The sequence below is a fragment of the Habropoda laboriosa genome, unplaced genomic scaffold (assembly GCF_001263275.1).
Source record: "Habropoda laboriosa isolate 0110345459 unplaced genomic scaffold, ASM126327v1 scaffold2, whole genome shotgun sequence".
Classification (NCBI taxonomy): Eukaryota; Metazoa; Arthropoda; class Insecta; order Hymenoptera; family Apidae; genus Habropoda; species Habropoda laboriosa.
Window position 1 is genome coordinate 2,170,882 of NW_017100190.1, and position 25,864 is coordinate 2,196,745.

At 46.3% G+C, this 25,864-nt stretch overlaps 1 protein-coding gene across 1 annotated transcript in view; it reads right to left on the reverse strand.

Annotated features, from left to right (window-relative positions):
* Window positions 1-25,864, reverse strand: part of LOC108579866 — a 300,343-nt gene that overhangs the window by 10,836 nt on the left and 263,643 nt on the right. The window contains exons 10-16 of the mRNA XM_017943486.1: window positions 24,714-24,851; window positions 23,328-23,533; window positions 21,407-21,664; window positions 20,683-20,747; window positions 19,243-19,447; window positions 18,095-18,240; window positions 17,574-17,702 (exon numbers count right to left, since the gene is read on the reverse strand). Coding sequence (XP_017798975.1) covers window positions 17,574-17,702; window positions 18,095-18,240; window positions 19,243-19,447; window positions 20,683-20,747; window positions 21,407-21,664; window positions 23,328-23,533; window positions 24,714-24,851 — 1,147 coding nt within the window. The remainder of the gene's footprint in view (window positions 1-17,573; window positions 17,703-18,094; window positions 18,241-19,242; window positions 19,448-20,682; window positions 20,748-21,406; window positions 21,665-23,327; window positions 23,534-24,713; window positions 24,852-25,864) is intronic.

Sequence of the window (25,864 nt, forward strand, 5' to 3'; positions counted from 1 at the left end):
AATGGAGAAAAGCGCGTCCGGTTGTTTCCCCTTTAAAGAGCAGGGTTCTGAAACGGGCAGGTTGCGTGTTAAAGGGGCTTTCGACGGCTGCGTTTCGCGTGTTTCGGCCCGCTCCTTCTTCAATTCTGGAAAGCTCTCGAGGCATCGCTGAACCGTTTCGCTGTGTTAAAAATGAAAGGCACGCTGTCCGCCCTCTTTCTACTCCAAATCTTCCTGTTATACACCTCGAATACGCTGTGAGCTTTACGGTTTAACGATAATTCACTCAACCGACGGTGCTCGAATATTCTTGCGTTTCATTCCGATTAACACGAACCTGTACAAAGTTCCTCTTTTTTAACCAACGTAACATCTATCGCGTTCGATTAACACACGCGCACCGCGATACCGTTCGTGTTAACGCGGAAACGTGATTTGAATTCGCGACGAGCCACTTCCGTCGATTAAAATTAATGACCCGGCCGGCTTCATTTCGCGAGGGCAAGCTCGGCGTTAGGGAAACGTTAAAGGAAAACATCTCGTTTCGCATGCTCGAGCCTCGTCCGCTCTTAAACCCCCTAAAGATAGCATATATGTGTGTGCGCGCGCGCGCGCGCGGGAGTGTGTATTCTGGCTGGCCGGCCACGCACGCCTTTGGACTGTTTTAAAAATGAAAGGGCCCCTTCTCTCGAGTCTGCTTCTTTCAAGAATCGCTCGTAGCCTCGTCACCCGTTCCCTCCGCGAAAAACTGTGTCGAGATACGGTCCACCCCTGCCCCTGGGAACCCTTTAACTTCCACCATAACGATTTCCAGCACGAAACGTGCACCCCCTTTTCGCGATCGCGATTAACCAATATTCGCTCCGGTAGGAAATGAGCTGACGATAACCATATTGCACGAAATTATACTCACCTCTCCTATCTTTCTCCTCTTTTTCCCCTCCGTAGGAATATAATTTCTTCCATCTTGGAAAATTAACAAGCCGGAAAATTCCGAAGAAATCCGACGAGGCGAGTTCGAGGGTACCTTGAATTATACGAGCGGGGAGAGAGAGAGAGTCAAGGTTTCGAAAGATTCGAGAATTCTACTGGGCTGGACGGGAGATCCGGCGAAATCCCGGTTTGCCTTAAGACTCGGCGAATCTAGAATTCAGCGTTTCTAAGTCCCTCTCGAAATCCCCTCGCGAGTATCTCGAAAATTGAAGAGTACCACCGAGCATTCACTCGCTCTCCTTTCACGCCAATTCTAACCATCGTCTAGTAAGACGATCCACTCTGGTGTCTCGAAGGCCAGGGGTAGCTGGCTTAAAAATGAAGAACACCGCTGTCTGTTGTCGCGACGCGGCGCGTCGGGATCGTCGCTAGGCGGATGGATGGTAGGAAACGATCGCCACGGGACGTGTGTAGCGTATCGAAACGATCCACGTAGGCTACGCGCGTCTCGAGGACGCTCGCTCGGAACCGCACGGAGAGACGAAGAGGGAGAACCGTTCGGTCTGGCTTCGTCAAATTGGCAAACGTCGCGGGAACGACGTTCCAAGAGACGGCCTCGTAAATTTCCGCGTGCAATTTCGCCACCGCGACCCGCCTGGGTGTGGCTTACACTCGTAAACTCGCGAAAAACCTCTCTCTTCCTCTTCTACACGGTTCTCTGTGGAACGTACTTTTCGTTGCCGACACTTTTCCTGGATTTCTGGCTCACGGCGTGTTTTTCAGATCTCGCAAGTCGTCGCGGAAGCTGCTTCGAACAGTGTGTAACGCGGAATACAGCGACGATACCAAGCAGTTTCTCTCTCAGTTTCGAGCTTTCAGACATCCGGTGGGACAGAGAGGAATTTATTCGCCCAGTATTTCGGGGGAGAAGCAGGGAAGTAGAGAGGAAGTTGGAGTGTATAGGTCGAAAAAGTGTATATCTCGAATCTTGTTAAAAATTGCATTGAATTACTCATTGGTACGGGGTAATAATTGTATGTTTACAAATTGCCGGATCCTAGTTAGCTCTGGTACACGAACAATTCGTTCCGCGGCTGCACAGTTGAAGCAAGAAGCGAATTTAATGATCCGCAGCAGCCCACTCCAGCCTCAGACCTACGCTACTACTCTGGTCCCGTTTTAAAACCGTTCCTCCGGCCAATTAGTCGAGCAAATCGAGCCATGATTCAACCGTCCGATCCACCGATCCTCTCTCACAAAACCGCCGGTATATACCTCGCTACCCGAACATTCTTACAACAATGACCAGGCTGGTCCCCGTCAAATTCTCTCCTCCACCGTTCAAATTCCACCGTGACGTCGTCTATCGTTCACACCTACAGCGTGAAACGTGTATTACTCTGCAGGGGTCGAATGAAATTTCTGCTTTCCTGCAGTGGGCCACGGGAATATCAGAGAAAGGGAGGAAGAGGCGAGATGGTGAGGAGGAAAGGGTTGAAAAGCGCGAGAACACGGTCGAGAGCTCGTTTGTTCTCGCGGCGGCTTTCTTTCGAAAAATCCACCCTTCGTTCCGCCCGGGGCGAAATTAATCGGAGGGCGGCAGCTCGATCCGTCTGTCGGTGCTCAAAGGCGCGGCGTATCATTTCTCGCGGGGCTGCTGCCGCACACCAACGTCCTCTGGGAGAATGCAACTCGCCTTGTTACCGTTCTCCACCCTTTTTCCCACGTTTTTCCATCGGCCGCGTTTCCGCTACGGGAATTAGCTTCGCCTTCGACACCGATCCGGATATGGAGTAAATCCTCCACACAGAAACAGAGAGGGTGCGAGTTTTCCAGCTTGGAATTTTCGTAGCTTGCTTTAACGGATGTGCTCGTGCGCTCTTCGAATAGGGAGGGCTGGTGGAGCTTTTAGAATTTTGCTAATGAAATACAATCACTGGGTCAACGAAGTACTTTTGTGTATCGCTTCTAGGTCGGTACAATTTTTTCGTTTCTTCGTTTGATTGCCAAAAATTGTCGCGGCTATCTAGTCACTGGGTCAGCTGCGCGTTTGACTTCTCAGCGATGGAGAACTTCTGTGTCGCGGTTAGGTCGGCGCATTTTTTTTTTCTTTCTTCGTTTGATTGCCAAAAATTGTTGCAGCCTATTATTCCCATACGAAAATTAATATATTAATAATTACCTACACCAGCGGCCAGTGTATTGCGAGTTATACAAAAATTTCCAGAAAAAAGTCAATCGAAAGTGAAATCAATCGAAATGGGGCGAGGTGCTGTTGATCTCCGCAGTATCAATTTCAAATCTATAAGGACTTAATAGCAGTTATTGGCAGTAAATTGGCAGGTGATTCGAAACTTTTGCCCGATAGTGTACATAATATTGGGAATAAGACAACAAATTTTCAATTGTTCTCTTCTACTATTCCAGGGAATCTTTGTATCGCATAAAAATCGAATAAAAAATTGTTCTAATAAGAATTCACCGTTTCCCTCAGCGACGCGAAATTGAGTCATTTAATAATTTCTCCCCGGGAACAATGTGAAATCTCTCGTGACCCGTTTCGTGAAAAGCTCCCTAACGTGATATCCGCTGTTCCATCGATCACAGACGTTTCCTTGACATTTTCGCGTCATCACTTTACAGAGCAAATCGCGGGAATGGCATACGTCTGCCGCGATGGTTCAGGAATCGACGGGGAGGGTCGAGGAGAATCGCCGCTTTGTCGCGGCGGTGACGTTCGTCGTTGGCGATTGTTGATCGAGCCCCAGGCCCGATGGAACTTGAAATGGCGGCGTTGCTCGCGATATCGGCGTCTTCATTCAGATAAGGTCTCAATACCTTAATGGGTCGGCCTATCGGACCCAGCCACCTAACATCCTCGCGTCCTACTGTCGCATTGTCTGCCCCGGCGTTGCTTCACGACGAACATCTACCGTCTCGATAGACGATTTCGATATCTATTCCCTCGCGACTGGTCCTTTGTCGTTTCGGCTTAAGATGGAAAATTAAGATCGGTACGCGTAGGTATATACCTGTGATACAGATATCTTTCGGAAGAGAGAGAGAGAAAAGATATCGTTACATTTTATCCTTCGAGTTAAGACGTTGCACGGAGGGTAGGAAGATTTATACTTCTCGTACCACCAAAGATATCGTTGCATTTTATCCTTCGAGTTAAGACGTTGCACGGAGGGTAGGAAGATTTATACTTCTCGTACCACCCTTCGGTCTTTAGGCCGAGTTCTAATGAAACGTAATTATGGCGAAATGATTTTTCCCGGTGGCAGCGACTCGCCAACGGCGCGTACCACCCGCTGAACGATGAATTTAAGTTGTCCGCAAGAGTAACTTTGGGCGAACGTTAACTTTGAATTCTTTAGAAAAACGTTTCTCGTTTCGTTCCCTCTTTAAAGAGAAAAATCTCTTTCTCCTTTACCTCTTCGTCGCCAGGTGTACCGAACTCGTTATCTCGCGGAACAGAACGGTTCATCGAACGAGACTTCCAACAGAAATGTTTAAACAAAACCCAAAAGCACCTTTTCTTTATCTCCTCCCTCTTTCCGCCTTCATTCCTCCCTTCTATTATTCCGAAACGGGGGGAGGAAGAGGAGAGTCTCCGATAGTTGCAGATGTAACGCGAGAACCAGTTCCATGCTTTTTTCCCGAGCCGCGACGGCTTAAATGGAGCGGCAAAGCGCTTTATCTCCGAATTTAAGAGAAGAATGAGTCGCAGATGCCGATCGAGAGACGGAGGGATTGAAAAAAGGAAAATAGTGGAGGAAGGGAGGTTTCAGTCCTCGAAGTGGCGCACTCTTCGACCGATCGGGATAATTCAGGGTCGTGGATACGAGGAGGACGGTATTTGCCTATAATTCGACGCTCTGCTTAACAATGCGAATCGGTTCCCCTCCCCCTCCCCCCTCGCCGCAGTTCGATTCATCGATCCCGCTCCTTTCTAAATGTTAAATGGAACGAGACGCGACTCGTCGATGCGAGAATCGAGCGCCGCAACGAGAGACCGCGTTTCCGGCCGCCTCCGCCACAGACAGATTCCTTCAACCGCCACCCATGAAACTTTCATTCGGGCTTGAATTAAAAATTTCTCCGACTACCATCCCCCTCTTTCTCTCCCTCTCTCTATCATCGCGATTTTATTCGACACCGTCTGAACGTCGCCTATGAATCTTCTATACGGATATCGCGCCGAATCGAACGACCTGGAATTAAGTACGCTTTTCTCGGTGAATTATCGTATGGAGGGAAAGTGGGTGAAATATTTGCCGCTGAGCGGTGTAATCTGAAATTTCGGGTATGTTATAAAGAAAAAAGAACGAACTTGTGACGATGGTTGCTCAGTTCGCTCTTTTTTGGCACATTCCAAGGAAACTTTCCAACTTTCAAGCAGTAACAGCAAATTGTGATTTTTGGGAGGAAATAGATCTCGTGGTCCACTGTAAACCTTGTCAACTCTCTTAAAATTCGTTAAAACTGATCGACGAAGAACGACGATCGATAGAAAGGCTTCGAATAAGAAACGTGGCCAATACTTTTCGCGGAGGCTGTATTTTTCTAACGAAATTTCACGCTCCCGTGAATTCCCAGCAACTCCAGAAGAATCGTGAAACATTGGAAATCTCGAAGGGGCCGTACATCAAATCTGAACTTTCCATATTTTCTAACAAATTTCTAATACCGAATATTTCATATCCCACTAACGTCTAAACCAAACCTCTACCAGCCATCGCAAACCCAAGGAACTCTTTGAATATCTCGAGCCCCAGAGGGCCGAGCATTCATAACCTCAAAAGTTTCCTCTGTTTTTCTCCAACTATCAAATATCTCCCGTGGAATTTCGCGCGACATCTAACTCGTGGTAACTTGAAAAAATTGTCCGCCTTTCGAAATGCTCGAGCGAGTGAATGAACGTCCATCGTTGACGAGCCTCTCGTCTTCGATTTACTTCGTCGAGATCGATCCGAGGATCCTCGTTACCACCGATTCCCATTCGCTGACGTCGCCGTCGTCGGGCAAAGTTTATTGGAATGTGCTTAATTAACTTTCCAGCGGTGACTTGGCCGCTCGACGTCGTCGCGATTATCCGTAAGCCGACGGAAGGAGGAACAGCTGGAAATCCGGCTTGTCGAACAACCTACACCTATAAATTCCCGCAGTTTGGCCGGGGCCAAACGGGAGGAAACTAATCGGCCCAGATCCTCGGTTATAATACTGTCTCCGCTTTAGCGCGCGTCTTTTCCCATCGATTCCCCCCTTTCTCATCGGGAGAAGAACGGAATTCTCTCTCCTCGAGACACTCTACCTTCATTTTCCTCCAAAGACTCAATTATCGACCAAGTTTCTCCAGTTTGGAGACTTTTTAATCGCGCAACATTCCTCCAAGCTCCGAGGAACAGCGAGCTTGTACGTTTATATCGAATAGAAATTGCTCGAGGGAATTCGCAAGTTTATCCGTTAACCCAGAACTCGAGTATACTCTCTAATGAGAAGAAATGTCATAGCTCTGGTTCTCCGGTGCCCTTTTGTCTCAGAGAGGAAGCGGAAGAACACGAGAGCAGAAACGAAGCAGCCTCTTAAGTGGCGCATGAAAATTCAATGAAAAGTCACGAGAGGACCGAGGATCGATAGTCGGCTCCGGGGGCGAGGAAGAGGTGGAGAGGGAGAGGGGTGCACCACGGGGTGACCGTGGGTCGAGGAGGCATAGGTGCCTCTGTTGGCCGTCTGCCAATGCTTGCCTATCTATGTGGAACACCTGTGCTTGCTCGACGTTACCTCGATATTTCGAACGAGCAACAAAAAGCCCGCGACTACGCCCGGTACAGCTAATTTCGCAAATGAATTCGACGCCCCTCGACGGTTTCTTACGTCAACTATACATGGCTGGATCAACGAATACTTACAGTGGAGCATCAAGAGGGAATTTTTACGCGTTGCTTCGTTTCGTTGGCAAAATCGGAGATGTACGGCACTGCGACTCGCGACACTTTTCCTCGATAATGGCGCGAAGATGGCCTGTTCACGTGTGTTATGAAAATTTTCTGTGAAATTGGCGTGCCTACGTTGAGATGATACGATGTCGTTTTTTGGCTGTATCGTGGAATATGCAAATCTCGGGTTGAGAGGGAGAGTGAAAAATTAGGAATTGACGGTTGGAAGGAGGATTAGTGAATGTTGGAAAATTCAGGAAAAGGCAGAAGGGTGATAGAGACGGACCACATGGATGCTAGTTCGTTTATGTTCGTGCAAGAGCGAAGATTTAAGTACCCAGTCGCGATAGAAAAGAGAAAAAAGGACAGTAACTCGAGTAAGTTAGCAGAGAAGAACGATTCCGAGTTAGCAACGCGAAGGATGCCACACTCCTCTCTTATATTAGCAAAGTTTTATGACGTACGTACATATGTAGCTCGGTCTCGAGCAGAAGGAAAAATGCAAGTTTCTTCGTGGTCGAGCGCCACTTTGTGCACGACACCCTTGGGAATGTACTCTAGCGGATGGACCGCGGTGAACCCAGCCGTCGAAATTGAAATAAAGAGTCAAGACTGACTTGATAAGAAGCCACGGATTTCACCGGATGAACTTTTCTCTTTCTTCCTCTATCGTTGAAGATTTCTAGCAATCCAATCTCGAGAAGTTCCTAATCACTCGACAAATTCCTCTCACAATTCCTCAAAGTGGAACGGCCATAGCGGAACGTTTCGATCGAGGAGGGCGCTCTCTCCATCGAGGCAACTGGCCCGTTTTAAAGCGATTAAATTATTTTCTTTTCCCTTTTTAGACGATCGAACAAGGCCGGGAGATTCTAGAGTGGCTGTACAGGGACGAGGCCGACTTCCATCAGTGATAACGGTCATCCAGAGGCCAATAAGTCCATTCGATTCTCTAAACTCGCTCCTCTCCCTCTGCGTCTCTCCCTTTCAATTTCTCCGTCGTTCTCTATCGGTGTGTTTCTCTGTCAGTTTATCTATACATCTATCCGTGGGTCGTGCCATTCACCCGTCCGAAGCTTCGCGGGATATCGAAAGTAGCTATCTCTAATCTCATCCCTAGCTACGTTCATCCGAGACGTTGTTCAAACAAGCGCGTTCAGCCTCCGTCCCAAGTATTCCGTCGAACGCGGAACGTTGGAATATTTTTTGCGAAGAGTCCAGCTAAACCGGTAATTGCGTTCGTCACTTTTACCGGAGAATCTTCCTGGGGATTTTCACGCGAATCGGAACGAAATTTTTACCCGTGTACAATCAGATCGGTCGCCGCAAAAGTGAAAAAGAGCGTATTCAAAGTGACCGTCCGGTGTGTGTTCGCGGAAAGAAATTGATTTCGACGAGCACACGCTGCGAATTGATTATACATGCGGATATATCGTGGATGTAATTACTTTCTGGGAAAATGAAACGAAAAATATTTTCCACCTGTGCAGATTTCCATCGCGATCCACCGGCGGAACAGGTGTCAATTGTGCAAAATGAATGCCGGCCAACACACAATACGTTTTAACGTATACAAATTCTGAACTAAACAATAATGGATATTGAATTTTCAGCGAAAATACCCTGGCGCAACGGCGGCGAGGAGCGATAAAGGGGCGGCGAGGGGGTGGCTTTCAACCCGCAGTGTCAATGAATAATTGAAAATATAATTTGAAAACCGGTCAAACGAACGATTATGAAACGGCGTAACAGTCGATGCATCGAGAAGTCGACGGTATCGTTTCATTTTCATAGTTTCAGGCACTTTGAAGGAGACTTGAAACCGGACATTTAAATCTCCTCGCTACGATTCTCGCTAACTTTCGGCGTGCTTCTGTTCTCCGTGTATTCCCTGGAGAGATCAGTCAGAATTTAGACGTACGAACGCGGACTTTAAGACGTTAACTTGGCAAACTGCTGTTTAGACGATCGTGGCTTTGAAATGTGGGAAAAATTCGAGAGTTTGGAGGAATAGCTAAGAGACGCAGTGGTCCAGTGACTGATTGTTGAACGAAATTTTTGAAGCAGAGTTGAACAGTTCTGTTGAAGCATCGCCCGCTATCCTTCGAATTATTTTCACTTACGTTCTTAACCCTTCCGGGTGTCACCGCTTTCCTAATTACAGTAAATTCTCCACAAGTGTCAGTCCGCAAGGAACCTAAACCTGACACTTGTAGAGTCAGGGACTACGTTTTCGAGCCTCGCGCCCGCCTTTGTAGTTTGCCGAACGTAGACAAGGACAGCGAATAAAAGATGAGGATGAAACGTGAGTCGAGGCAACCATACGATTTAAATACCAACTTTTTTAATTTTACGTTTTTTTATCCCGAAATTTTCACTGTCACGCCAGACAGTGAACGTGTTAATAAGTAAATGTTGTTCAAATTATGTCGTGTTTGATATCATTTTCATCAGAAAAATCTCACCAACATGTTAAACAAAATTTCAGATGAAAAATAGTAAAATTAAAGAAATGATATTTTTCTATTATCAATTGTCGAGCCGTGAAATCTCGTAAAAGAAACCGAGTGGTGACCAACAGCGAGCGAGATAACATAGGCGTAGCAATGACGCAGCCTAGGCGTAGGACCATCTATACTGACACTTGTAGAATCCAAACTGACTGACGACACTTGTAGAGAATTTACTGTATTCAGTATGGTACATTAAAATCACAATATTTTCAAAGACTCAAATACTTTATAAAAAATTCTTTCAAGTCGGCCGTCGTGAACGGACAGTTAAATTTCACGTCGGCCGTAGGAAGCGAACTGCTGCAAACGCCGTCGGGTCGGAAGGGTTAATATCTAGATTGTTTTCAGTTTTACATAGTACGATGGATGCCTGCATTTGTACACGCCTAATACTTGTTAAATACTCAAACTGTGCATTTTCTATGACGTATTGGATAATACCGTTCTATCGTGGGAATAGGCATACGCATACGTGACTCTGGTAGCTAATGCGCTAAGAATGTCTGAAATGAACGAGGGATAGAGTAATAGAAGAAGAGAGAATGCGAAGATGAAAGGATATACGGTGTGTATAAGTCAGTGAGAACGCAGTCCCTTTGTGAATCAAACCAGAAACTTATTAAAATCGTTCCCGTATCTCCAAACCACCTTTACCTTCAATGTACCTTTGTGACGTAACCCTTTTCTGGACTTAATTACACTACGCGCTACGAGCCACTACCTCAGGTAGTAGGACAGCGGCTCGCGTGCCCCCAAACTTGCGAAAAGGCTTGACTCACCCTGATTCGTCGGGTCTAGCCTTCCTAAACATATAAAAGACGGCTTTCCGCCATAGGAAATCAGTTTTTCCGGGAAAGCCGAAACAAGGCTAGGCTAGCAAACATCGAGCGGAGACGAAGCGAACGAAGACTCCAGGACCAGGTTTCCTGTCCTGTTCCTACCCTCGGTCATCTTCGCCTATCCACCTCCTAGAGGCAGACGCTCCTGCGCGGGTCATAGCGACACCTCCAGGTTGAATCCAATTCTCCCAAAATACCCCCGAAGAGAAAACAGACGTCTTCTACGCGGGACGACAATTTCTCTTCCCTTTCTCTACTCTCTCCCCCTCCTCTCCTTGGGAAATCTGACCGAGTCAAGGCGTAAAACCATTGACAATAGCCGCATCCGCGACCTCTCGCCGAAAACCGATCGAGTCGCGCCTCTACCTGTATATTCTGTGATATTTTTACCGCGAATCCACTGATTTAAATAAAGTGTGTACCATCTCCACTCTACACCTTCAAGCAATTCCACGTTGTTCAACATTCCCATTCACAAACCTAATCTAACCACCTCGAAAAGAAATTTCTTTACGTTGATACTAAATTGACTAAAATTTACTAATTTTCTGATACGTTGCTAAATGTTGGAAAGTAAACAAACTCGGCAATATCGAACGAACCAAGGCAAACCCAATCAGCTGGATCGAAGCGAGCCGAAGAAAAGTGTGAACGGGCAAAGGTAGAATTGGCCTAATCGGAGCAATAAGTCAGGCAATAGACGGGGAATAACCGATCGGTAAGGGCGAGAAAGGCCGGCCCACTCGTCTGGAGGGCCGAAAATCGATTTACGAGCGCGGCCCGTACGGAAGCGTAGCTTTACGATGGGTCGAGGGCCGTTGGTCGCGGTCCACGCGCCATAACTTCGCCCGGTCGCGTAATTGCTTTATTAGGAACTCATTTGCAGGCCCCCTGGTGAATGGCGACACGTCGAATTAAACCGACCGATCGAACGAGGTCGCGTTTCGCTGAGTTCGTTTGCGGTACCACACACTCTCTACCCCCCCGCTTACCATGTTCCGCTTACTTTCCGCTTCCTTACGCCGCCCCGCCCGACATTTCCAGCCCCACGTCGCGCCTGTAATTATGCTACTAGGGTCGTGTAATTGAGTAACCAGCGGTACAAGTTCTACGCGTCTCTCTTGCTTTATACGCGAGATCTTTCGACGTTGATACAGTATACTTGCCTCGTACGCTCGATTTTTTTCTACCCTCTTCCAGGTGTGAATTACATTTGCAAGTGTTTCATACTTGTACCGCACTTTTCAGATTTTTGATAGTGGAGTTTCCTCGAGGTCATTCTTGATCTACATTACTTCTGTTCGTTTCTTTTACGCGCACAGTGAGCTCGGTGGAAAGTTTCAGACCGTTGCGAGGGGGAGAGTTGTGCAAGAATTTCTCGAGAATAACTGTACCGTTCATTGCAACTCTGGTAGAGTTGGTGAAACATGAATATCGGTGTGAATTGATATTGTATTTTATACCAGTTGAACTTTCGTATCTTCAGTTTTGCTTTTTGTCACAGAATTTCTTGGTGCACTTTTTCAACGATAATTATTTTCCCTCGCAGCGTTAGATGCGACATTGGAGGATCGAGGACAGCCGAAAATCGGTAGGAAATTCTCCTCGAGGAAAATCTCATCCGTAGAATCCGGACTGTGGCGGTGTAAAAACTTGGAAACTAGCCATCGGAGACGGTAAAAAGTTCCGAAGCGTTCTAGGTGGCCTCGTGATTGGTGCGTCTGTCGGTTTTTTCGCCCCCCTGAACAATTTCGTTCTCCATCCGGGGCGTTCGGACGTGGGGAATTCGCGGCACGTAGCGACTCGCTTAGGAAAAACATTAAAAATCGCCGCTGGCGATATCCGTTTTTTAAATCGCCGTTATTTGGCTTCCAGCCAGCTCCGACTAGCCTTAATTAAAGATCTCGAACCTGCCTGAAACCTGCGACTATCCTTGATCTAACCGCACTCTACTTGCTGAAACTCATCGCGGCAGTCCAGTCACACCTTTCGAGCTAAACTCGTTCAGGTATAGCCGGTGGAAGAAATATAGCCAGGTCGTAAAATCAACACGCCTCGAAGTAAATGTATCTCGAATTTGAATTCTCTGTCAGTATGCACCGCGCTTGTGCATACTTTGTGATCCTGCGTTGGTCACATATGCAGGTTCACAACGCGTCAATTTAGACACAGAAAGAAACTTTAAGTATATAAAATGTTAATTAAGATTTTGAATTTTTTTCGTGGTATAGAAATCATCAGGGTAGTCATCAGTTACTATCGTTTTATCGTATGGACGCTAAAACGAAATGTCGTATATGGTTCTCCACTATGTTTGGTATTTGTTCCATTGACTATACCTTTGCAAACATTGTCCAATTCTTGAGTGTCGTAAATAGTCTTCGACTATGTTTGATACATCTCGTTATACACTACCGGCCAAAAGTTTCGAATCACCGAGCATTGCAATTTACATAAAAATTTCCAGAAAGAAGTCGGCGACTTTGAGAATTTCTTATCGTTCGAATCACATGATAAATGTAGAATTGAGATAAACTTCAAATCTATAAAAAAATTAGCAGCAGATTTAACATTGATGAAAAGTGGGAGGTGATTCCAAACTTTTGGCCGGTAGTGTATCTGTTCTATCAACTATACCTTTGCAAACAGAATGTCGTATACGGTCCGATCTATGTTCGGTAGATCTCGTATATCCGTTCCATCAACTATACCTTTGCAAACATAGCCTGATTCTTGAATGTTGTACTACATATGGCCCTTCGCCATGTACCACAGACCTCGAAATATTTGTTCCATCAACTATACCATTACAAACATCGCCCAATTCTTGACCGACTCTCAAAAATCGCCTTCCTCTGCCTATCTACCACAAGATCCATTCACGTTATCCATCGACAATCACCAGCTCTCTCTAAGTAACTTAACCAATTAGAAACGTTAGTCAGCTTTCGCCGTTCGTATATTGTAATAACACATCAGAGTAAACACAACCACGAAACGCTTGGGAAGCTCGTTCAACCATTACAGCGGCTCGTTAAAAAAAGCCTCCCGCACACGCACAAGCTATTTGATTAAAACGGATCATTGAAGCCGATATATCGCGAATTCAATTGGAACTCGTTTCGGTCCCTTTGCGAACGCCGGCCTGATCGCCCGTCCAATTACGAGGCAGAAAGAAACCGAGCCTCCTCCTCTCTCTCCCTCGTTCCTCCACGATTCGCCTACGTTCACCAGGAAATCGACCCTCGCCAGCGCGTGGCCAAAATTCGCTCCTCCAATTTCCGGCTAGCGCGCGCTCCAGAAACCGAGACTCTGTCCCCGCGAAAATTGAGAGGATCTTCTGCCTCCTAGCTATGTGTCCATCGATTGTTTAGTTCTGTTCAATTTTCACAGCCTGCAATTCTCTCTCTCTGTTCGATTCGAAGGTTCGATCAGGTTTCGTCGATTAATCACACTGCAGCCATTTAATAATTAATCAGTTTCTCAGAACGTTCCTGGAATATTCTCGGAATTCAATCGAATGTAAAATCTTGCGTGGGTGCATCGCAACAATTTTCCTAACTGTACAATTCCCACAGTCGACTCCCACGAGTCGAACTATAGCAAGGATTTAATGGCGGTCACGTGACAGTACCACGCCTTTTCCGCGACGTCACCGTGCCTCTTCTATTTAATTTTAACCGTTTTCTACGAAGATACGTAATTACTTTTACAGGTCGATACTTTCTAGAATTAGATTCTCTCCCGGTGAAGTTTCGAATCGATCGATCCGCCGTGTTATTTGTCGGCGACAGGAGTTGCAACGTTAAACCGCGGCATGCAAATGACGATTGCGCGTCCACCCGCGAAATCCTCTATCTTCGCGGATCGATCCGCGGAATTTCTTTCTCCACCGTGGAACTTTTCGCCAGGAGGCGAGGAAAATCGACGCGGAGGAGGTCCGGTTGTTAGGAGAAACGAGGGACGGGGGGAAGAACGGTGGCAGAGGCAGAACGCGCCAATTCAAATCCACGATCCCTCCATAAAATTGCAAATCGGCCGGCGCTTAATCGCAAATTGGAAATCGCCGCGGGAGCCCGTACGAAATGCTCGCCTGCTAGCGCTGTCCACGACTATCGATACCAGCACGCCTCTCATCCGGGCCCTATCGCGAATTTTCGCTGAAAAATAGAGGGACCCGTGGAGTGGTGGCCACTGGTCAGATAAGCGCGCGTTGAGGTCCATTTTTGCGCGAGTGATTCGTCGAATCAATCGGAAACACGGTTTTTTTCTCTCTTTTTTAGGAAAAAGCGACGACAATTTCTTGGTAAAGATAGCCTTTTGACAGTAGCCTGTATCATTTGACAGAATTTCGTTCGAGCATTTCAATCGGGAGTTTTCCTGAGAAATTTCGTTAGGAAATTCTGGCAACCCGTTACCTGACTGTGGCTGGAAATTTGACGGATTTCCAACTGGAAAATTTGGCGCGGCGCGCAGTGTTTCTGTTAACGAAGAAAAACAAAAAATTCGGATCTTGTACCTTAAAATGTGTAAAATTGAATTTTGCTAAATATACCAATTTATTTTGAAAATTGAGGCCAGAATTTTATTTGAAATTACCGAGAAAAATTGTATATTTCGAACATGCGTTTTTGCCGCGATATCGCAATGTTTAAATTTGATTTTCACGAGTACAATTCAACACTGTAACAAAATAGCCGAGTAATTTTAACGCAATGCTAGCAAACTGCCCCAATTTTTCACCCAATTTCGAAGTGACGTTTCATCCGACTCTTAACAAGCAAATTTGCATTTTAAGAGCCAAAGAGTGTCTAAATAATGTAAAACATTTCGAACGAACGCTGAGTTACGATTTTTAAAGCCGTGTATACTCGAAACACCGTGCAGCAGTCGCTTAATGCGTCCGCTCTCGAGCACAGTATCCGCCGGCTCGTTTATCAATTTTTCACGCGTATATTTTTCCTTTTTATCGGCCACGCTCCCGCGTCATACGCTACATCGTTGTCCGATTCGCGACCAGCTTTATTTACGATTTCTGCGGACCACCGCTTTATCCCCCGAACAATTTATCGAGCGGTCAAGAGAGCTGGAGAGAGAACGAGAAAACATGGTCTCCGTGAAATTTCGCAACTACTCAACAACGATAAGTACCAGCGAGGCCGCCTAACGAAATCGAGTCGCGTTTTAATTGCCCTTTCAACGCGACCCACCCCAGCAGCGGAAAAAATTGGAGACCAGAGAAAAATGTTGCGCCGCTGCAACGAATCTCGCTCGTAATTAGCACCGCTAGTTCGATTATATCGCTGAATTTACCCGGGGTGTTTTATACAAACTTGCCTAAATTTCGCGCTCGCTTCGACAGAGTTTAAGGTCGAAAATAATACCTTGTTAATTCGCTACGTTCAACCTCTAACGTACCACTGTCATTCGAACAAAGTAACTTCGCCGATGTACGTGTCGCACGTCGCTCGATTTTATCCCGCAGCTCTTCAAATCTCCATTTTTACAACTGTGGCAATTAACCAAGTGGATAGGTAGGGTCGACGGACGCGATGCGATGAAATAAAACAGCGGGCACGACGGAAAGTTCTCCGCGACGAGATTTCCACGCGAGAATTTTTCGCGGAGCTGGAAATCAACGAGTCGCGGAATCAGATAGGAGAGGTAGAAGAGGTGCTGGTTGGCTGGATAAATTTCGGGGAAATTAAGGATGGCGTACCGGCTAATTAATCGCGATAATCACCGTGTGCCGTGGACGGGGTTGGTGGAGAGGGACGTGTCTGGCTCGTTTCCCCTCGAGAGACCGCCGGCGAGCGAGCGAGGGAAACAGAGAGAAATGAAAAGTTCTGTAAAGTTTGATATCGCCCCCGCGGATATACTGCACGCACTTCCTGCGCCGGTGGCACGCACACCGCCGCGTAAACACGAAACCAGCCCTTTCGACGCGAGCCGAATCGACGCTGCACACGCGATCCACCTTCTGGTCACCGTCCTTCTTCCCTTCTTTCTTTCTTTTTTCTTCGCCTTCTTTTTATTTTCGAACGACGCGCGCCGGCGCGTGTGTGTACTTGCATGGGGTGAATCGTGGACCTTGGATCGTGAACTCCACCCTTGGAAATTAAATTACGATAAAAAAAGGTCGGTACACGGAGTTGTAAACCCACTAACGACAACGGAGGGGTTTGATAATGGACTTAAACTTAATGACTCTGAGCGTTTGGTAATCGAAATCTTCCTAACGATCAGGCGGTTTGCCTGATTCGTTCTGACTCGGGACGACAGATTGGACTAAATTTACTGTACGGTTGATACGTTGCCGTTTTTTGAGAATTGAATATTTTATTTTCGCTTAGTGCTTAACACGTTGACTGGTATGTCGGTCACCTGTGACCGGAGATTGTTTTCTCGACGGGGCTATAATTGTCATCAGAGACCGGAGTGCCTCAAACGTTTAGAGTAATAAAAATAATATGAATATCGTCAACTGCGAAATTTCGAGTATTTTGAATTCATTTTTGAAATGAAATTTCAGAATGAGAATTGGAATTTCGAACGTGAAAAATTTGGAATTTGTGGATGACGGGAGAATAAACGTACGCGTGCTCGCGCTTGAAATCTTTTATTTAGAAAAACCAGACGAGGTGTCTGATGTCGCTCGTGCGACTTTCGGCGGTTGACTCCTTTGGCGTGCCCTGGCTGCCCTCGTGTCTCCCCGCTTTCCGAGGACAGCCATCCTTATCGGCCCGCCGCGACATCGACAGCGACGAAAGACACGTTCGTTGCGTGCGTCTCGCAGTCTGGATTGCGTTTACAATGTGGCGCCGTGCGCGCTGCATGGGCCGCCACAAATTCAAAAGAAAAATAATAATAACGAAAATTTTCTTCTAGCTCCCTGAGCAAAACACGTAAATCTCGCGTGGCGATCAACGTGTTAATTAGTCTTTAACACCTAACGCGTGATTGTTAACGTCGCCAAAATCATTGTTGGCAAATAAAGCACAAAATGACTTGTTACACAATCAGGCCTGCAAATTTCACCCGTCACCAATCTACGCTTCTCTCCGAATAAGCGCGCGAGGTTCTCCCGATATCGTCGAACAAAAAATGGAAGATAGAAAGGTGCGTTCTCCAAGCGAAGTGTCGCCTGGCGGTGAATTCAAGAACGCGTTACGTACAAACGCAAGGTCGCCGAGTGGCTAAATAGAGAGGCGTAAACCGGCGGATAAAGAGAGGTGGAACGGAGACTAACTCTCTCGGCAGGAAGCAGACGAGAGAGTGGTAGCGGGTAGGTTTGCCGGAAAATAAGATCAGAATTGATGCGAATTGGGGATGAAGGGAAGGGTCGTTGCTATTTGCAATTTACTCACCTTGACGCGCAGAAGGTGTTGCAGACTTTGAGCTTGGCTGCTATTTAAGGGTGGATTGTCAGTCCCGAGACGCGCCACTGCAATCACGTTCTCTCGGGTGGCGTTGTACAGGAACAGCGTGCACACTGTCTGCAAATAAAACGGAGAAAAAAAAGAAAAGAAGAAGGGTACACGGGATATGTCTCGACGTCATCCAACGCTATCTCGCGTTATTAAGTTTCGCCCGGTGCCCGTGTTCGCTTTATATTCCCGATTCGTGAGATAGAAACGAGAAGATTTTTCCCCGTTCGTGAATACCTCACCCGTTTCGGCTTAAAATCTGTTCGCTCTGCTATTCAGGCGACGCTTTCGAAAAGGGATTTCTCGCGCCGGGTTAACGCAAACGCCGGGGAATATTTCTTCTCTTTTCCGTTTTTTCCCGGAGAGATGACGAAGCGGGGATAGAGAAGAGAGCGAGTTTTGTTTCGGTGTGAAGATTCGACGAGGATGACGAGAAGTGGGGTACGGATGAGATGTTTTACCTGATTGTTAACTTCTTCTCTCATGAAGCTATCGAGGGACGACACCGCGTCCAGGACCGTGAGGTTATTGTGCTGGCGCAAGAAACTCTCGTCCTTTTCGCTGTAGCCCAGGAACATGAAAACTCCGTGCGGTATTGAGTATGCGTCTGTGGTAATTCAAGGAACAGAGTTATTATCAAGCTCTGAGCCACATATGGCCAACCCTAATCTCAATCTTCACATTAACCCTTATGTCAATAACCGGGTACCCTTTTGCATAACTCTCACCTCAAGTATTTCATCTTCCAGGTAAAAGATTTAAATATCCAGCCAGATCGTTGTTATTTCGCACATTTCCTATCCGTGTTTGCCTCAAGTTTACAATTTTCTTATCAGAGAACTACTAAAATTGGACGATAAAGTAGGCCGACAATTCTGGTTATTGACGTAAGGGTTAAATTGCTACGTCGTTCGTTATATTATCAAATTTACCTAGAGCTTCATACCAAAGCGTTGTATTATAAATAAACTTGTTTTAATTCGTTTAATATTCGTCTATTTTATTTAACAATTTTCTCCGGCTCTTGACACGGAGACAATGACAATTTGGCCCCCGAACTAGGAAAGGTTGCCCATGCCTTAACGCTCTAAAGTAATAAACAATCCACGTTAAGCGTCTAAAATTTTCCACTTATTTGTAGGAACCTAGGGAAAAATATCGAGGGACCCAACGGGAATCGAACCCGGGACCTTCGGCTTAGCAAGCCGAGGCTTTGCGCGCTACGCCAACCACTCCCTCTCTATTCTCCCTTCGAGGTTTCCTATTTGGGCATGGAGGCCCCGATACTACAGTATCTTGAATTTAAATCTCGAATTATTGAAATTTCATTGGCTAATTTTAGAATTTTTAAAATTGGAATATTTAAATTTGATCTTCCTTTAGGAACCTAGGGAAAAATATCGAGGGACCCAAACGGGAATCGAACTCGGGACCCTCGGCTTAGCAAGCCGAGGCTTTGCGCGCTACGCCAACCACTCCCTCTGTATTCTCCCTTCGAGGTTTCCTATTTTGATATGGAGGCTCCGATGCTACATTACTAAGAAACACTTCGTTCGTTTCAGCTATCTCTTGGACTGTTTCACCGATGGGAAAATCGTGGTATATTCACCAGGCGAGGGCCGCATGCATATGAAACGGCCACTGTAGCAAAGGCAGGGTCCGCGATGTGCCTGATACGCCGGTGCCTCGTGGTTGTAGAACGCGAAGTCCGTTTTGCAGGGCGACGAATCCACGCAGATCGTGTGGCAGATCAAAACTTCTCCCTCGCCACACTGGCACAGCTCCGAGCACTCGGGCTCGTCCTCGCGGTACAGCTGCATCAATCAAGCACACGCTCTTTCGCATCGAGCTCGAAGGATTCTCGTGTGAATCTTCCTCGCGATACGCGGTCGAATTGCGTTCGAATCGTCGGTCGAATTTTCTTTATTTGGGAAAAAAAGATTCAGGTCCAGGAAGATTTCGTTTCTACTCGTGCTTCTTCGAGCGATTCGCGAAATTTCAAATGCTTTTATGACAATTTAGCGGTGCGAGTGTAGATTTATTTCGCGATGCTGGTGATGTGTGGTTCAAAAATTAGGAACGATCCGATTGGATCTTGGAGAAATTGAAAATCAAAGGGTCATTGGAGAAATTAGAAAAAAGGCGAGGGTTGGGTAGATGAGTCAGACTAGGGCAGGGTGGCTATGGTTCCTTTAGAATGATCAAATTTTTAGTTCGAGTTAAGCTGATCTACTGCTCTACGGTGATTCTTCTCTGCATCTTTGCGACTGTTTAAACAACTCACTTTAAACTTTAAAGCCTGGATGATCGAAACGCGAGGATCAGAATGCAGGGCGCTCGTGATTATTAAAGATGAACGACTACCGAGGGTTCGAACAACTCGTACGCTGAATATTAATTATCGTGGACGTTAAACGCGATACTTGGAGAATGGAACAGTTATCCAATCGAGAACACAGTTTGCTAATTCACGGGCATCGATCGCGTCTAGATAATGAACTCTCCCTAAGAGCCCTGGAAAGTATCTTGCGTCGTCTCTCCGTCGGCGATTCACGCGCGCGTGTTTCCATCGACGCGCATGCCGAAACTGTTAAAAGGGTGTGTTTATTATTTCCGCCGCTGTCGCCGTTTCTTTATCTCTCGCGCCAATTAAAAGCTTTCGTTTGTGTTCTCCGCTAAGCGCTCCTGTTGCAACGGAACTTTGAATGCCCGTTTACATTACATACTCGTTTGCACGACACCGAAAAAAAAAAGAGAAGAGAAGAAAAAAATAGGAAGAACAAAACATTTCCACCGACGTGTCTGTCACGGTGTCGCGTTTTAATAAACGTACGAATAACGGGTTTAATAATTTCTCGCACGGGGTATAAAAATATCCGAGTAATCGTGGGAATTATCGCGCCAACTTACGACCGAATATTTCAATCTCTTCCTGCATATTCTTTAACATGGTTCCACCCCTAATCTTCCTGGTATCCGAATCCTTCCACCTATCGAACGCTTTTCGCCCGATCGTTCGCGGAAATACTTTGCAGATTGTCCAACTCACCCTCTTGCCTTTGCCCTCCCTTATGTATTGGTGACTTTGCCTTGGCCTTTGAACCACGCAGAAGCCTATAAAGAGACGAACACACGTTCAGACGCGTGCTACACACGTTTCCTGGCAAACTGTTTTCCTGTCCCCTTTGCCGCTACCCTTCTGTTCCCTTCTATCCGCTCGCCACACCCATTTTACGTTTCGAATCTTTCTTTCAGCCCGTGTTCCAACCCCTTCGTTTCTCGCTTTGTAACACTCGACGCGTGGATTCTCGCGGCGAAACGAAAATTCTTTCTCTGTCCCGGACAGAATCCCTCCTCCGTCCGGTTCGAACGATCAAAGCGGCTACACCGCGTTTTCCATTCGGGAAATAACGCGTCACCGCGTACGCGCACTCTTATTCCCTCGTGCGACCCGTTTCCTCGCAGATTTCGTCACTCGTCGCGGGTTTCTGGGAATAATCGTTACTTGGAAATCAAAAGCTTTGGGAATCATTGTTGTTGAATTTCAGAGTAAATTTCACCTGGGAAACAAAATTTTCGGCGATGTTTTTTGGTGAATTTCAAGGTGTAATCGTTACTTGGAACAAAAATTTTTCACAGACTAATTTTCACGTGTGAAGCAAAATTTGACAGAAGAAGTTTCACTCGCGGCCCACAGTTCGATAAAGTGTTATTTTGGTCTAAAGATCACCGAGAGATTGTATCGTAAGGAAAGAAGAAAGGGTGACACTTACGAGGCGGTGTGGTAGTAGTAGTGGTACTGGGAGTCGTACTCATGGTGGTGGTGCTGGTGGTGGTGATTTCCCAAGTTTCCGTGGGTTCGGTGGTTGGCCACCTCGTCACTTCCGGTATTTGATTATCCTCCACTTGTTCGACCACGGCGACCGTCGTTATGCTAACCGGCGTCTTGGTCGTCGATAAGACGGTCGTCGTCGTGGTCCTTGGGTAATGATGGTGTTTCCTATGCGTGTGATAATCCTTTTGGGACTCCACTGTAACCATTCACAGTTTCCTCTCTTAATCTCCTCATCCTACCACATGTAATCTCGCTTCTAGACTCGTATGTAACCTTTGGTACACGATCTTTTGTAAAATGTGTCGTGTAGCACGAGTAAGAGATTTATCGAAAGATAATTCTGAGTAGTATGAGTGAGAAAGAGACTCTAACTGTGGAAAATGCGTGAAAATCGTGGCTTTAACGCAGCCAGAGTCAGTAGGAGGCTTTTAGAGTATAGGAAGCCTACTCTTAAAAAAGAAAAGGAAAAAATTGTGGGAGTCAGTAGGAGAGCAACCTTTCCTCTGTGTATTTAAACCACAGACACGGAGCGAAGGGATGAAAGCCACCTAAACCATTTTGGTTAATACCTAGACCAAGTATTTTCATCCCTTTCCATCCTAAGACCTCATCTTCACACTCTCAGGCCTCAATTTTTATTACTATTCCAAATTTAACGAAATTCCAATATTCACAACTGATAAGAAAAAGAAAAGATTCTTAACCTATCCTAATTCTTACTCTCTCAGGCCTCAATTTTTATTACCATTCCAAAATTACCAATATTCCCAATTTAACGAAATTTGAATATTCAGAACTGATAAGAAAATGAAACGCTTCCTAATCTAATCATCACACTTTCAGGCCTCAATTTTTATTACCATTCGAAAATGATCAATACTCCAAATTTAACGAAATTCTAATATCGACAATTGATGAGACGAAGAAACGATTCCAAGCTCCGTACATTTCAATACTCCCATAATAACAGCAACGTTAAGGATCGATCATTGATCGTGCATTTCGGCGCAAACGTTTGCTAAATAAATTCACGCGACAGCCGTTGGTCCAGGTTAATTTGCATCTAGCGCGTTTATCGGCCTGGCGAAAGGAGGACATCAAACCCCGCTGTTCGACCTACATTCCCTATCGGGAATCGACGAAAGACGATCGAGCAGCTCGATGCTGTTAGCACAAGTACACACACACACACAGAGTAGCGATGCACTTCTCGAGCGAGCTTCAAGTGCAATTTCTTCATATCTAAATGACTTATCTGTCGGCTGAATGCTTGGCCACCGTCGAGCTTTGCAACGCGACTCGCGGTAACAGATGTAAGATCGATAAAACGAGCCTCCTGTCGTTCTTTCAACCGTTGTAATTGCGATTCCACGGTCGTCCTTTAGCTACACACTGAAACTCGATACACAAACCGATTCTTTACTCAACAATTTCAGCTTAGCTAATATCAAACATCTACGGAACATACTATCCAATTTATGAAGCAAAAATAGATATTCCATAGAAGGTCTGCAGCGATCCATCACGTTTATCAATACGCGATATATATTTAAATAGAGGGCGACAAGAATAAGAAGGGCAGGTCGAGAGGAATCGGCACTGTCATCCGCCAGATATTAATCATCCCTCGGACTCTGGCCATGCATCGCTGTCCTAAATAATTCGTCACTCTTTCGCGCGAACGTTCAACATTGTCCGCTGGTTTTGTCAACATTACAACGCGTACTTGTAGCAAAGGTTTGCCTGGAAACGAGATTTCTTGCACTTGCTGCTACCAGAAATCGCAGGCCCAATTTGTCCAAGCAAATTCTCTTTCGTCTATCGTTAAAAGCTAAGAGAAAAAATATTGTTTCGCTCACCGACGCAAGGATTCACCCAAAGCAACCTCTGCCACCCCAAGCAATCGTACAGTTGCGTCAACTCCGTGCCTTTGCAGGCGCAGTTCGATCTCAGCTCGGTACCGAGTATCCCCAGCATCGCTTTCCTGCACTCCGCAGTTGGACCGGCACACTTCATCGTCATGCTATCCATCGCGCAGCTCTGCTCGTAGTACTCCAGCCTCATTCTACGCGGCACAACAATTAGGTTATCCTTAAGGAATATTGAAGCGTCGAGGGAAAGCGATCGTAACGAACTTTCGGGAGGGAAACCGACACTACGGAACCTCTCGTCGAGTACTGGAAATTACATTCGAAATTTCAACACAGGACCTAAGAGAATCGTGGGAATTTTTGCGAGAGGATTCGACGTGATTTCGAACTTGTTTGAAAGATCGCGTGTAAACGCTATACTCGAGATTATTCCGGTGAACGAGCGCAATTATAGATTCGTTGCAGGTTTTCTGGATGCAGGATAATGCGTATCATTATGATAATTCGAGCAATGCGAATAATATAATCGAATAATCTTCATAATTATATTGTTCAATTACTATGTTTGCCTGTGTTCAAAGGGACGAGAAATTTTGCTAGTGGAGAATTTCCGCATAATCCATCCGAGGGTGGTTTGAAAAATAACGTGAAATGTGTTTCGTACGTTTTATGGTAAAATTAGCGAGTTTCACTTTTCTGTACGAAATCGAATTAATTTGGAAATCTCGTTAATCGACCCACGGATAAATAGATTCATCTTTCTCCGGCCGTCTTTCACGTTGGATCTCTGTGTCGGGCTGCTCTCGTGGACCGTGGCGTTTTCGTAATTTCACCGAGACCGACGAACGTCTTTTTCTTAGTAATAAAGTGTTTCATTACGCAGCGAGAGACTGGATCAAGCCACGTCTCGTTGACTCGCAATTTAACTTTCAAATTGAAACGAGCAAACCCCATCCTCACCCCCCCTCGAGCCGCCAATGGTGTGGCCCAGCCAAAGCGAGGGGGGAAAAAAGGATTCGAGGCGTTTAATCAAAAGGTCCGGTTCATCCAGACTGGCGATACAATCTCGTCGTCGACGTCCTCGTCGTTGCCAGCGATAAGCTTCGTTCTAAAACGTTCCTTCATTGTTGCCCGCCACGATGATTAATTTAATACGGTGTCCCGATTAATCTCCGCCTCCTTCGTTTCTCACATTTCTCTACCTTACGAGTAAATCTAAATAATAATTTCTACAGGCTCCACCGTGACCGTCATTTTTTCCATCAAGGGTCCTTCGGTCCTTCTCTCGGTGCCGCGAGAGTTAACTACAGAGTTTGTCGACGAAAGGGGAAAATGACGGTAGGACGTTTAATTGATTAGGCGATCAGAACGTACCTGCAAGCGTTGTTCGCCTTGCAAGCTTTCGCCAGGCTGTGACAGGTCGGCATTTCCGCGCCTTCGACTCGCTGCGCGCACGCAGGATGCATCTTCTCCTGCGCCACTATGCACTCGTCCTTCTTTCCGTCTGTTTTCCTGCAAAGAGAACCGTTCGTTAGGGTTACGTGTCCATTTTCAGAGTGAAACTATCGCGAGTTGCTCTCGAGAGTGAAATCTACCGCGGAGAGAGCTGGACACAAAATTTGAGAGTATAGTTTGTCCCGAATGAAAATTTAGTTAACAAGGCAAATGGGAGAGGATAGATTAAGACTGGATAGGACGTCGTAAAGATGTTCCGATTCGTCAGCGTGACCAGATTGCGGAAACAAAGGGAAGACGCGACGATTTACCGCACGAGGGAGCACCGGTGAGAGTAAGGAGACTTCCATCTGCCTTCTCGAGGGCCCAGGCGAGTTTTAAGGGAGGAATTCCCAGGCACCGCGAGGTGGGTATTGCTCAACGAGCATTAAACGAGCCTGCCACGTATTTTATTCGACCACCAGACTCTCCCATCCTGCCTCTTTCGTTCGCTTCCCGTGCGATTCAACCCTTCGTTCTACCGAATTCTCGCGCTTCAGCAGCGTTCCTCGCGAGTTCGTCCGAATTTCACCGAGAACTCTGACGAAAGGCTTGGTTAATTACAAAAACTGAACGTGTCTCTGTGCCGGGTATGCACGTGTGACTCTAACAAACGAGTTAATCTTGTTAACGTTGTTTCAAATCACACACGGTTTCCCTTGGAACGTTCGAAGGGAAGAGTAAGAGTTCCGATTAGCGAAAGACAGGGGAAATTCCGTCTGCTCGCATCTAATATTGATAAATTCGGAGGAGAGACCGGTATCTCGTGTTGGACAACCGTGACAAAGGGCACGAGCCTGTTGGACAATGAGTAGGAGGAAGAAAGAAAAGGGGAGGAAGATTGGAAAAGGAAGAGCGCGCGGTGGAAGACGGATAGAAAGTTTCTGCATTGTTTCGCGGGCAAAAGCCACTTAAAAGTTAAAGGAGCTTCCTTCGAAAAGAAGCCTCGCTCGCGCGGAGGGATTAGAGATGCAGAACTCCGGGTATTTCCGGCCGCGAAGACCGGAGTCCTTTGTACAGGGGCCACGATC